The sequence below is a fragment of the Acanthaster planci genome, linkage group LG11 (genome assembly GCF_054643075.1).
Source record: "Acanthaster planci isolate LZ-2023a linkage group LG11, COTS_SCS, whole genome shotgun sequence".
NCBI lineage: Eukaryota > Metazoa > Echinodermata > Asteroidea > Valvatida > Acanthasteridae > Acanthaster > Acanthaster planci.
Genome location: NC_141787.1, coordinates 16,501,232 through 16,516,354, shown reverse-complemented (window position 1 = coordinate 16,516,354; position 15,123 = coordinate 16,501,232). Strand labels below are relative to the sequence as shown.

The window sequence follows — 15,123 nt, the reverse complement described above, 5'->3', positions numbered from 1 at the left end:
GGTCTAATTTTGGATGCAAATTCCAAACTTAATAATTATTCCCCTGCCTGACCGATAATCTGATAACTTATGCACAGACCAACAATGGTACAGTTTCTCCATCCATACTGCCTTAACACTTTCATCATATTGATCCAGCAAAACGACGCCAAGATCGGCTGTCGGCACGTCAATGAAAAGCCAGAATGGCAGGAAGTGTGGGTAAATATGAGGCCTAATTCTGTTTAATGGAATAATGCAACGTTAAGTGGTATAATTCAATGTTGGAAGACACACCCTGTCTGATGCTAACAAGCCATTAGCTCCATCTGTGGTGCCACTGTGACTGTTTTCTTGGGCTATAAATGTCACCTCTTTGGCTTTTTAGTTTGTCTCTAGTTTTCCTTGGCAGAGTGAGATCATGCTTGTGGTTTATTTGGTTTGGAATGCAGACAAACGTGGCTTGAGGGAACATGCATCGTTGCAAAGAAAAACACTCTTGGTGAAAAAAATTGAATTTTGAGCAACTTGGTAAATCTAACCTAATTACCGAAATCACACATACACACTGCCTTCAATTCTTGTTTAATTCAATCGTCCTGGTCATTCAATTCCTAAACAGTCTACTCATCATTCCCAAAAACATTTGATTGAACATACTAAGATAGCTGGAAATAATTTTGTCATAGTAAGAACCTAGACGTAGACCTCATTCCTATGCAAATTTCATTATTGCTCTCATCTTCAACTGGGTCAACTGGATGTTGCCATGGTATTGATTTTCATGTGAAGGAGGCAACCGGAATAATATATTCAGTCAATTTCTTCTGGTCTGCTTGATAGTTATCATTTCACAAAGCACAGCTGCGAATAAATTCGGCTCAAATGCAGTTGAAAATTTCCACATGGTTCACAGAAAGCCATGAATGAAATTTGCTAAAGACACTATTAAAATGTTAAGCACATCCTTTGGTTTAGATCTTTAAGTAATTTTCACAATAAAAAGGGGTTCATTAGATAAAAATGAAATAATACAAATGTTTCTAATTACACTGGCCAACCACAAACCTAACCTAACACAAAGGCTTTTTCAGACTTCAATTACTTAGTGATAGAAATTGCTGATAATTTGCTCATCATCTTAACAAATATCTAATTATCCAGTCCCAGTTTCCCCTTCAAGTACCCAGAGATTTGAAGCCAAGGGAATACTGAGGAGCCCTTGCTCTTTTTCTACAATTTTAATACCAGAAATCGACAGACCATTTCACTAATAAATTCACAGTTATGCGTGCATGCACACAAATGGCCTTGGCAGCAAGAAGTGCAGGCCATTGGAACTGGACAGGGGTGCAATTTCGATCATTTTCTCCCAGGTTTTCTGGCTTTGTTCAGTTATTACAAAATCTCATTATTTATCGTTTTTGCTAGAAAAAAACATGAAAGGAGACGAGCTTAGATACAGCAATCTCGTGAGCACAGGAAAAATCACGACTGTAAAATCTTTTTTCAGAGCACTAAAAATCCTGCTTTGATTAGAAACTGAGCAAAAACGATTTATTTTAATGGGATTTTCTGAAGAAAAAAACTGAACAAAGATAGAAAACCTGAGAGAAAATGATCCAAATTGCACCCTGGTACACTTTCAATGGCCAGCTCACACTTCTTGCTGCCAAGGCCATTTGTGCGCATGCCTGCATAATTGTGAATTTAATTGAGTGAGAAGGTCTACTGGACGAGGTCACGGTAGAATTAGCCGGCACATACCCCCCCCCACATGCACATGTACATCATCGGGATTACTTAACTGCTAAGATCTAGTTCTAGATGGCAGAAATACTATCGAGCACCACTGCTGCGTTTTTACTCTCTTTAATGTTCAACTGTTTCCAGCTACAGAATAGAAGGACTCATTTTTCCATTCCTTAAACCCCAATCCTCAAATGCATGTGAATCATAATCTCCCTGGATTGATCAGCTTAAGATAAGGAATTTACTGGTGTTACAGTGATACATTTTGTGATACAATCGTCTGTCTGTAGTTAAGTTCACATGAATTTCCAACAATAAATTGAACAAAATGTTTGTGTTCTTCCAGAGAGGATGAAATCTTTCACAAATATTCTCAAGCAAATGCAAAGAACTCTATACTCAATACCAGTACACGTGTTGCCGTTGGCCAACCTTGTTGAGACAACGATAAAAACTTCTATGTCAGAATGCGCAATGATTCAGGATTGTTGTTTAGCCTATTAAAACTGATCTTACACACCTACAGTTTGGATCATGGACAATAAAGCCTACGAGAAAATTCCAGGGTGTCAAACCAAGCAGACAAGATAATGACTTCTGTCAGCTGCAAATTTCATGATAAATCACTTTTATTCCTCTCAATCTGTTTCCTCTTATTCATTTTATGTTGTGTGAAATCTCTCAGATATTTTCCTCAGCACCATGCACGAGCACCTGTGTTATCTATCAAGCCCATCCGTTACATTAAAGGCCAAGTACAAGCAAAGTAACGTACTGTACTGAACATGTTAATATTAGTGAAGATATTGTAAATCAAATCACATGGCAGATGCTAAAATCAAGGTCCGTAGCTTATCCACCCAAAAAAAAAATGGATGCTAGACAATTTCTTAGACGTTCGCGCTCACTTTTTTCCACAAAACATTGTAAAAATTTCCCCGCATCAGAAGAATTTGCTAAATTGAGTGAATTTTGTCCAATCATCTAGTTTTCGTGCAAAAGATACTGCATATGGTAGGTAAGTCTACCATAATAAGTCTAGTTAAGTAGTTAAAATCAAGGTCCAAGATCAACAAAGGCCTTCTTCACATTTTCCTGACATAACATTTTTACAACGACAATGCTTGACTGGTGTGGACCTTGTCACGGGCATCAAATTCTGAACATTGATCTCCAGAAAGATAACATTGATCCACAATGGTAAATCATGTCATTTTTATTAGTCACCAAGGTTTTACAACAATTACACACTATGCAGGTGCTTCAAGCCCAGATGATTTTTATCGCTATGGTAACACATGCTCCCAGACAGCACATTTCCATAATTGCCAAACAGGTTCTCAACGCAACCGTGGAAACACGGTTCACTGATATCATTGACATTACGACTACTGTGAATGAAATGAAACACCACACTCGGCAATCACCACCCTAGAAACCCACTCTGAAGCGGAATAGCGATCAGATGAGTCACTGTCTTTTTTTTTCCTCCTCTCCCCACCGGCTGTCATCAGGTACTCGAGAATTATGTGATATAACTTTGGGTGAAGCCCATACAGACAGGTGAATACAAGCATGGAATGATAAGAGACCAAGGAAGTGGGAGGGGCAGTGTGATACAGTGGGATGGAGTGTAACATCAGGTCATGTCATATGTTGAACTCAAAGAGAATTCAAACTTGACCGAGCTATCTTCCAATGACCAGTTCAACCTTCAAGCAGTGATGAAGATGACCACCAAACACAGACTGTACTGGTCACTCAAAGCCAATATTCAAATTACATGGGAAGGGGTCAGTAAACATGTGGTACCAATCCAATTAATTACACAGGTAGATGTACATGTATGTACATGTATACTATGTAATGACATAATGTTAAACAAGTGCCACAAGCCACTAACTTTTCCGGGGCATCCCTCAAACAGACAGACAAATTGCATCAGGAAACAGATGGCAGATGGATGGAAGACTTTATGGAGATAAGCCAAATGCAACATTTGAAATCATGCCAAAAATACAGAGTACATTCCAAGGTCATGATGTTTCCTCCTCAATTAGTTAGGAAAGGGAAACTTGAACGAAAGCTTCACTCTTCCAACAAACCCGTAACACACCTTTACGGCTCTGAAAACCTCTCTATCCAAATACGTTGTTACTCATTTGGAACGGTTTCAGTTTTCAATTCCTGCAACCACAAAGATTAAAGCTTTGCATGTACTGTGCAAAGTTGACAATTGATGGCCCCTCAGTAGGATGCTGCCAACTGGGAACTTCTCCACTTACCCTAAAACTTCAATTTCCGCAAGCATTTTTTGCTTCATACAGCAGCAAGGTGAAACCACAAACGTACGTTCAAACCCTTCAAAATGATTCAGAATATTCCTTGAAATACTGACAAATAGATAAACGTTTGGGGGAAAAAAAAGACAAAATCTAGACCGCAAAATGTTGGACTCAATAAATCTTTGAATGAACAAGCACACAAAGCCCAACACTAGTTAGAATTTCACTAACACGCAAAGCACTAGTACCGGTAGGCAACTGTGCATGACGTACCACCCTTCCATCCGCTAATAAAATCACTATCTTCAAAAAAAATCTGTGAAATAAAAACAGGCAAGACGACCGACATTTCCTGGCCAACTGTAAATGGAGAGTGTCAAGCAATAAGCCCTCAGGTAATCAAAAAGTAGGGTACTGGAACATCATGGATGAAGTGCACAAGGCCAAGATTTTAGTTCAATACTTAGATTTCCCCCTTTAATTAAGAAAACTAGGACTGACGATTGATTTGTGAAAAAATCAACCAGTGATTCACAAATTAAAACTAAACTCAAATTTGCCAATATACAGTGTCAGTTATAGTACGCTACAAGTACTGTACATCCCCAAAGCACCGTGCATGCACTGATGAGGGCGCTGTAAACATTTTTCAAAGACAAATGCTAGGGCTTGCAATTCAAAGCCGACCAAATCAAGCTGCATGAATGAAAATTCCAGCAGGTTTACCATGAAACAAAGTGTAATTCCTTATGTTTGTCACAACTGCTACATACTGTGAAACCACAGCAGTGTTATGAATAGATTTCTTTTGCCTTTGAGAAAGATTCTGCTGGGGTTGAAATGTTAGGCCTTCCTACTTCTGTAATAAATGACAGTGTTATAAGGGTAAAATCCATTATCTAAACTTAAAATCTTCCTGATGCAAAGTACACCTTTGAAAATTGTTTAAACAGCTGTCAAGATGGTCGTATGTAAAATGGCTCATAAAGAAATGTGCGACGTCTGTACATGTACATGAAAGTACCAAACATTTGACTCCAACAGCAATAGTCTTACATGGTCATGTAGCTTGAGATGGCAATAATGCCTGTTTCAGACGTGGCCTTTAATCAAAAGATCAAAGAGGTTCATGGGAATGTGCAAAGTAGTTGGATGCATTTGATAAGCTTCCATAAATTGACCTGAGTTCTATGGTTTAACTTCCTCCCCACCATCTTGCTTGTTTGACAAAGCACACCCGGCTATCTCCAGATAGGGATGCCCATGTAAGCTAATCAAACGTACCCAGTGTGAATTGTCTGACAAATCTAAGCCTTTCTAGCCCCAACTGTTTCCCCTACTGGCTCATGCATGGGATAACATAACCAAACTCCAACAGGTCAAATAAATACAGCCAGTAGACAAGCCCAGTCCTACTCTTCCATGAAAAAAACTTCATCAAGCATGTTCCATCAATCACACAATCTGTCTGTGAAGTTCATTTCACTGCATTCTCTGCACACAATGGACCACGCATCACTGAATTTTCAGCAGCAGCTGGTGAAAACGAGGCATTTCTTTGCCGTTACTGCCTGTGCTTATGCCATATTTTTTCATTTTGAAAAAGAAACTCCAATCTACTGCTTCTGCACAACAACGTCACAAGTCAAGTTCATTCTCCTGTTACACACAAAGCCAGAATGTGGTAAACAGAGAATGCATACATGTAGATGGCCAAAACAGAAAGTCTGATAAAAGTGAACAGTTGAGACTTTTATTGAATTGAGACCAGCAGCTCACAGCAAACTCTTCAGCTTTAGCACATTTTTAACCTGTGTTTTGCATTTAATCTTCGACCACAACAAAAGGATAGTACACGGGATAGCCACTAGGCTACGACCAAGACTTCTGCGTGTACTTCCTGCAGCTTGTACCATGTTCTTCATTTTAATGTTTTAACCTAATGAAAAGTTTCTAAGGATAAAAGCTGCTTAACTTGGATTAGCATAACACAGTAGTCGGCTGGTAATCACTGATAATCAGATAAACAGTGAGCCTGGCTACTACCAAGACTTCTGCGTGTACTTCCTGCAGCTTGTACCATGTTCTTCATTTTAATGTTTTAACCTAATGAAAAGTTTCTAAGGATAAAAGCTGCTTAACTTGGATTAGCATAACACAGTAGTCGGCTGGTAATCACTGATAATCAGATAAACAGTGAGCCTGGCTACTACCAAGATTTCTGTGTGTACTTCCTGCAGCTTGTACCATGTTCTTCATTTTAATGTTTTAACCTAATGAAAAGTTTCTAAGGATAAAAGCTGCTTAACTTGGATTAGCATAACACAGTAGTCGGCTGGTAATCACTGATAATCAGATAAACAGTGAGCCTGGCTACTACCAAGACTTCTGTGTGTACTTCCTGCAGCTTGTACCATGTTCTTCATTTTAATGTCTTAACTTAATGAAAAGTTTCTAAGGATAAAAGTTGCTTAACTTGGATTAGCATAACACAGTAGTTGGCTCGTAATCACTGATAATCAGATAAACAGTGAGCCTGGCTACTACCAAGACTTCTGCGTGTACTTCCTGCAGCTTGTACCATGTTCTTCATTTTAATGTTTTAACTTAATGAAAAGTTTCTAAGGATAAAAGTTGCTTAACTTGGATTAGCATAACACAGTAGTTGGCTCGTAATCACTGATAATCAGATAAACAGTGAGCCTGGCTACTACCAAGACTTCTGTGTGTACTTCCTGCAGCTTGTACCATGTTCTTCATTTTAATGTTTTAACCTAATGAAAAGTTTCTAAGGATAAAAGCTGCTTAACTTGGATTAGCATAACACAGTAGTCGGCTGGTAATCACTGATAATCAGATAAACAGTGAGCCTGGCTACTACCAAGACTTCTGTGTGTACTTCCTGCAGCTTGTACCATGTTCTTCATTTTAATGTTTTAACCTAATGAAAAGTTTCTAAGGATAAAAGTTGCTTAACTTGGATTAGCATAACACAGTAGTCGGCTCGTAATCACTGATAATCAGATAAACAGTGAGCCTGGCTACTACCAAGACTTCTGTGTGTACTTCCTGCAGCTTGTACCATGTTCTTCATTTTAATGTTTTAACTTAATGAAAAGTTTCTAAGGATAAAAGTTGCTTAACTTGGATTAGCATAACACAGTAGTTGGCTCGTAATCACTGATAATCAGATAAACAGTGAGCCTGGCTACTACCAAGACTTCTGTGTGTACTTCCTGCAGCTTGTACCATGTTCTTCATTTTAATGTTTTAACTTAATGAAAAGTTTCTAAGGATAAAAGTTGCTTAACTTGGATTAGCATAACACAGTAGTTGGCTCGTAATCACTGATAATCAGATAAACAGTGAGCCTGGCTACTACCAAGACTTCTGCGTGTACTTCCTGCAGCTTGTACCATGTTCTTCATTTTAATGTTTTAACTTAATGAAAAGTTTCTAAGGATAAAAGTTGCTTAACTTGGATTAGCATAACACAGTAGTTGGCTCGTAATCACTGATAATCAGATAAACAGTGAGCCTGGCTACTACCAAGACTTCTGTGTGTACTTCCTGCAGCTTGTACCATGTTCTTCATTTTAATGTTTTAACCTAATGAAAAGTTTCTAAGGATAAAAGTTGCTTAACTTGGATTAGCATAACACAGTAGTCGGCTCGTAATCACTGATAATCAGATAAACAGTGAGCCTGGCTACTACCAAGACTTCTGTGTGTACTTCCTGCAGCTTGTACCATGTTCTTCATTTTAATGTTTTAACCTAATGAAAAGTTTCTAAGGATAAAAGCTGCTTAACTTGGATTAGCATACAGCAGTAGTCAGACTTCTGGTAATCCCTGCTAATCAGATAAACAGTAAGCCTGGCTACTTCCAAATTTCATGACTACTATCTGTACTTCCTGGAGCTCGGTACACCACATGTTCTGCACTTCAATGTTTCAATATACATGCAATGAAAACATCCAAGAAATTCAACGTGTAAGCTTAAGCCGTGTCCGAAACGGGCTTCCAGAGCTATGGCTAGGTCTATTGTCTACGCGTCTCCACACATTTCCAATGGAGCAAAGACCTAGACCTAGCTCTAGACAACAGATTCGGATGCAGCCTTAGTTGAGATTACAGAAATGAATCTTCACTGAATGACTCTTTTGTCTTGAAATCCTGGATTTCACAATACAATTCATTCTAATTCTTCACAAATCCACTTGTCATTTTCAGCAACCTGGATCTGTTCGCTCCTGTCGTTAAACTCTAATTCTGTAGACAAAGAACAAAATCGGGTCTGAGGAGCTATTGACAATGTGTCAGTTTTTGCCGTCTTCGGAATTCTTAGTTTCAATAGGTATACAAGCTGGCATGGTTATGCACACCAAGCAATAACAGGACCAGCACTGTTTACTTATGCATGTCCTTCCACCATGGTTTACCTAATCTTCCCATGGTCTGCTTCACTGTTGTAACATTGGCTTCAGCTCTCTCTCCACAGGGAAAAGAATTCCATAATTGGATAATACACACAAGGCTGATCATGATGAGGCCAGATACATGCTCAAGCCCGGTTTCCTCTTCATTTACTTACCCCTTGAGGGACTAAACAATGCCTTGTCCCACACTCCATGCCGGGTGCCTTCATCTAGAAAGACATCATCCTCAAGATCCACCCAGTTTTCCAAGTCTAACTCCACCCCCGAGTCCAGCCCATACGACATCTTGACACTAGCAGGCTCATTTACACAGTACTCTTCTCTGCATGGAAATCGGTTTGGACTTTCCCCTTACTACTACCGATGAACCAGTGAATATTGGAATTGATTACAGTGCAAGGTAGCCTGGTCTTTAATGCTGGGAGCCGATGGTCTGGGCCAGATGTCTGCGTACAGGCTTCAAGCTGCCAGCCTCAACAGCAGGTGACAACCGACCGTCAACACTGTCTGGCTTTATTCCTTCATTAGTTTGTGTACTGGTGCTTGTTATTATGGCAACATCAGACCTCCTAATGCACAACAGCCCTCAGGGCCTCAACCGTTTATACTGGATTGATTAATTACAAAACCTTTTTTCTTTCTCTAACAATTCTTCAGCTGGGTGTTTTTCAGTACCCAGTGAGCATATGTTGTGTTCTGCATAATTTGCATGATTATGCGCCAGACGGTTTGTTATTGTAACCAATAGCACCCTCATTCTTCTCTCCGCTGCGCAGCCCTTTTATTTCTCACCCAAATCAATATGACGATTACTGTCAGATACACAGCTGAGAAAATGTACTCATATTGAGTGATGGGGGGGGGATTTCAGACCTCCCTGCCTGGGGGCAAGAGGGTACAAAAAATACATTCTCAATTACAATAAAAGAAGGAATGGATTAAGGATAATAGAGTGGTGGATTAGAAGGGATAAGAGCACTGGTCAATACTTCCAATCATGGTCAGTGAATGACTGGACAACAGCAGGAGGTCAATCTCCACTGGTCAAGGCTTTGACCTGACACCAACCACTTCAAAATTCTAAATCTTTACGAATGTCAAGCTCATTCAAACAAACCAAACAAAACAGTAAGGTAACCTTTGAACAGTCTTCACTAGGGACATAAATTCCTCTTTCATTAATACTTATTCTACTAAGAAGATCCGCAGTTGGAGTCTGGTCTCTTGCTAAAGTGTCACAACTATTCTAGACACTTAATCTCTTGACACAATAACTGAATAAGTTTACTTCAAGTTTTTAGCCTCTGTTATAGTTTTTCTATTTTTAGGAATCTGATGTCTAACGTCTGCATTTAACAGGATCTCAAGATTCCCTTTTCCAAAGGTGGATACTGAAGAGTTGTCATTCAAAGGTTGAGGAAACCTCCCCTCATCAAGTGAGAAGCCAAGATAAGATTTATGTTCATCTGGTTCATTGATAAATTGACAAATGTCAATGGTCTTATCACATTTCACGGCTTGTCTTCATAGAACGTGGCTTTCCCTGAGAGCAAAATAACCTTCCCCGGAAGACAGCCTTTCCAGATTTTAAGATGAAAATCAAGCTTCATTAGAACTTAAATTGACCTTGTAGGGGTCTGCAATGAAAAACATATTTCCACCAGTTTATTTATTCCTTTCTTACGAAACCTTGGTTAGCTTGTTGGGGAAATCATGTGTTTCCTTGGTATGGGAAACAGGGCCGTGATATGATAAAACCAAACTTTCCTGGGATTAACGATTGCTGATTAGGCACGGGGGAGGTACTGATGGAAATATGGCTGCAAACTCACAAATTCTGCCCAACAGGAATTGGTTCAATCCTTAAAGATCATTTATGACACCAACAAGTAACAAACTGTTGCTACAGAAAAAACAAAAGCTGCAGCATTCAAGGCTTCTGATTGGTCAATCCTGAACAGAAAAATGACCCAACTCTGAAGAGTGATCACTCCTTCCTAAAATGAAATCCTCAATCTGACGACCAGTCCTGATGCCAAACGATAAGCCGTCCACTAACAGTTTCAATTTCAATGCAGTACTAAAAACCCCACGCGGAATCTGCAAATTCAACAAAAGCAGGAGGTTCTCTTAAGCTACCTTAATCCAGATTTCCTTATAAGGCAAGCCCCTGACTTCTAATGCAGGAAAGCCGGAGATTTAACCTGGCATAATCAATATATTCACCCGCCAAATACACGTCGCTGGCACTTTGCCTGTCAGCAAATCTGTAGAACTCTTCAGTTTCTTGGTAATTTGAACCGGTTTAGCTACGTGCCGTGATACAGCAAACGTACGAAAATCCTTAACTCTTAAAACTGGACCAGGCAACTAGGGTAAAGTTCCAACTGGTTCAAATACATAACCTGAAAAATTCTAGCAAAGGGTTTTTTGGGGGGGGGGAAGGGGGAGGCATGGTAGTCTCCTCTCAAGTCTGAAACTTAGATTGTATGTCGACAACGTTCAGCCTAGATGTAATGTAAACTAGCTCAATATTTACCTAGCTTAGCCCTGGCACTGACATCAACAGACACTTCTAGGATCCTAGATGTACATCCACAGCAGTAATGTAAATATTTTCAATCTGCCATTTTTGTTTGGGAAACCTTGCAGGATTAACCTTCCAGACAAAGACCAAAACATCTCCCCGTTTTCTTTTAGTCCAGTTGTCCTCAACAGACAATTTGTCAGGCTTAAACTTGTCAGAGTCTCTTTGGAAATCTAATACCAAAAAAAAAGATACACCCCCCTCATTTGTTATGTTACCCATCCAGACCCATTTTCAGCGGCTGGTGCTAGTACTTGTCGAAGGTCATACATGACTGAAATAATTGCAACCTTAACATTAACAACCGATAAACCTTGACAAATGTCTGATTCTTCTCTGCTGATACTAAACCATGTGCATGCATGACAAACTGTGGTAAAAAACTCTGAATTGAAGACTGAAGTCAAAAGTTGAAGTGATCAGTTGGCGTTGTGCTAAATGTTATGAAAGAAATTTTATGAAATCCTAGTTCAAATAATCAAATGAAGCCATCAGCAGACTTTCAACCTGATCACACAGGTATAAAGCAAAATTAGACTTAGTTACACAGAACTTTTCCTCACTATGGCTTCAAGGTGCTTTGATTTTGGCCTCGCATTCCATTTCGTAAGGAACTAAATCCACCAAACAGATCAATTCTCTCCCCTTCAACTTTTCAAGCCTCGAAATACTTCTCCAGTAAACCCCCTTCTTTGTCAAAGTTTCAAAGAATCCAGTACTTTTGGTTTTTCTGTTTTCAAAGGGCGACCTTCGATCTCTCTGCCACCTTGCACTTTTATTTATTTTCTGTCTGGGGTTTTGGGGGAGGGTGTGTTGACTAAATCCAAAATGCAAACATGCCACTACAGTACAGTGCAGCTAAAGACGGAATGGCTTATACAAAGACATGAGGCGTGTGACAAATCAAGCATTACAAAACAACCGCACAAATTACCTTTTAAAATAACCTTTCAGTCAATTTCTTGCTCAAATGATTTTAATAAGATGCCAATTAAACTTATCCAAAACCTTTCCCAACAATGTGTACAGCTGAATCTTTCTTTGAAAAGTTCCATTCTGTGCGAAAAAATGTTTTAAAAAAAGTTAAATCACTAAAAGGTGGCAATCACACAACAAATGCCCCCCCCAAAAAACAACAAAGCAGACACGAAATCAAAACATCATATGTACTTCTTGACTCAATTTTCACACAATCAACCTTCTGACCATTTCCAAATAAGCTCACTATTTCATTCTATTTGAACAATTATTGGTAGAACTTTTATCACAATAAACACAGTGACCTTCCTCCAGTGGTATTTTTGTAGGATACATGCTCCCCCACCTGCAAAAACACCCAAGAATGTTTCATTAACATTGTGGGGAACACTGATGTCTTTGTAACTGTCAGCAGTCCAAGCAAAAATTCCATCAGCCTTGGACTTGTCCTCATGCAGGTTGGAAAACCACAACCCCACAGGATTTAAAAAAGAAAGAAAGAAGAAAAACAGAAACAAGCTCCTTGTACCAGTAACACATAGGAACTGAAGGCCTTTTGTAAAGCACAAAGTGTGGTTACAGACTCCTACAGTGCTCGTCACATACGTACATGTACAGTGCAGGTGCACCATGCCAGCACTTTGAGTAATTTCTAAACTGTTCATCTAAGATCTTGACATGCTCCTGGGGTGACTGAATTAATTTGGATATTTACAACATTCTGAACTGCCCACCTGCCCAGAGGTGTTATACAATCACCAGCCACCTACTAAAGTCTGAGCTTACACTCCCTTTTTTTCCTGATTGTTTAAAAAAAAAGAAACAAGCTCTCTTCAACTTGCAACAACGTAAACAAAAGGCAACCAAGCTCATGTACACAGATTTCATATCATTTCAGATTTGAAATATTTCCAGTTGACATGGCACTTTCAAACAGTTGTCGATTGATAAATGATATCTCAACTTCTAATCCTGAATTAAATTTCTGCATCTGAGGTGCACATTAAACTCCTTAATTTCAGGGTTTTTTGTTTTAAATTTTGAATGAAACATTCTTGATATAAAAGAAAACAATTCAGAGAGTAGCACATGAGCAGGCCTAATATTTCAGTATAAGCAGAAGCTAAAACTAAGATGCATGGACTGTGATAAGAAATAGAACTCCATATCTGCCTGGTTCCACCTGGTTGCTGACTTCACAGGCGGCCAACCCATCAAATTATCTGTCTGACCACCAACCATTATTAATTAAAACTACACAATGGTCTGACATTAATTTCTCCTCTATACAGGAAGGTGAATGGACAAACCGAGGTTAACCACTGACAACCATCATTAACATTTCCTGGAAGTAGATCGGAGGACTTCAGTCCGCACACAAACAGTCAAACAAAAAATGTAAATCAACCTGCTCAACAATTACTGGTGCCACAGCAGGGAATCAGTTGTTTATTATTTATTCGGCATATTTATCACATCTCATTCATTTTTAAGCTTGTTCACCTGTTACTTGCCAACCATGGATTTACCGCTCCAAATTCAAATTGTCATCTTCATTCAAAGCAGACTGTTTGCATCTAAGGTTGAACTTTAAGGATGAAATTCACCAAAGCCTTCTTAGGAGAGTATATTCATAAATATATATGCCGAATATACATCAATATCAGGGCAAAACCCATGATTAAAAATTAACATCTCCTTAACACAAACGATGGTACATCTTTGGAAAATGCACTTTGTTTATAACATTATGACTAGACAACATTTTGGGGAGGGGCGCTTCAAAACAAGCTGGGTTTAGGAACACTGGATGGTTGACTTGTTTTTCCATCAGTAAGTTGTTGCGAAACAAATTCTGAAACCCTCCTGACTAGGATAATTTTTGAAAAGTGCCTTAGTCCATGGGCTGTGATTAGTTGTTTTGGCTATCCAATCATGTTCCAACTTAATTCAATCATGAAGCTTGTGGAAGTAGTCATTGGCGTCACTCGACACATCCAAGGTCCAAACACCTCCTTGTGGACTCTGGGGGTGACAAATACCTGCCCAGATATGCTGACGGATATAGCCATAGATGACAGGGGGGCTGACCTGGAGATCACACATACTGTAGGTGTGTTGGTCCAGATAAGCGATTTAGTTTGCTCACAATTGACCTGGTATGCTCCCAAAAGTTGTTTGTTGAAAAATGCTAATTTCTACCACCACATTCTCCAATCAATTATAATGTAGGTCTTTTAGACAAGGTCGAGAACTCTGAGCTACATAGAAGCTTACCATTCCATAGGAATGGGTTGGTAAATCTGTTGATGTTTCTCAGCATTCAACAGTTCTCCCTGGAATGTCCAACTCTGGCTAAGTATGGAAAATATTGCTTCATGAAACAAAATACACAGATCTGTGACAGAGAAGAACTTTTTATTTCAGATAAGGGAAACTGCATAAATTTGTGTATTAACATGCAAGGGGTCCTTAATAATGTTGATAGCAACAACGACTAGAACTAACCAAAATGCAGCATACTGGCTCCTAACTTAACAATAAGTGGTCATGTACAATGATGCACGTCCTTTCCATGAGTGTCTCAATATTCAAAAGCATTTTCCATGTTTGTTTGTTTACTTTGAAATCAACAGTCCTTTGCTTGAACAGGTGAGACTTCTGACTACATCCCAATACCGGCTATTGTCCAGTACTTGTTACTTCTGCGCTCAGAACCAGTGGTACAGTACCTTTTGATAGTGACAAAAGACAGTTCTGGTATTGGAACCTACTGGGTATTCTTATCCTACAATGGGGCTTTCCAACCAGATAGCTCCAACTTAGGTAGAGTGGGATATATGTACACTAGAATGGGGCTTTCCAACCAGATAGCTCCAACTTAGGTAGAGTGGGATATATGTACACTAGAATGGGGCTTTCCAACCAGATAGCTCCAACTTAGGTAGAGTGGGATATATGTACACTAGAATGGGGCTTTCCAACCAGATAGCTCCAACTTAGGTAGAGTGGGATATATGTACACTAGATAAGGAAATGATGCTTAGACTGGGCAATGGTCAACAAGTACCAGCCAACTAAAGTTCATGCAGGTGATATATT

General features: G+C 39.3%; 1 protein-coding gene across 10 annotated transcripts in view; it reads right to left on the bottom strand.

The window, feature by feature from the left end:
* LOC110976411 (uncharacterized) overlaps positions 1-15,123 on the bottom strand; it is a 100,247-nt gene that overhangs the window by 31,363 nt on the left and 53,761 nt on the right. The window contains exon 1 of one of the 10 annotated variants that reach the window (XM_022229650.2): positions 8,612-8,821. The exons of the other annotated variants lie outside the window; for them this stretch is intronic. Within the exon in view, the coding sequence (XP_022085342.2) occupies positions 8,612-8,741 (130 nt within the window). The 5' untranslated portion in view covers positions 8,742-8,821. Of the gene's footprint in view, positions 1-8,611; positions 8,822-15,123 lie in introns of those variants that run through there. 10 annotated transcript variants of the gene reach the window in all.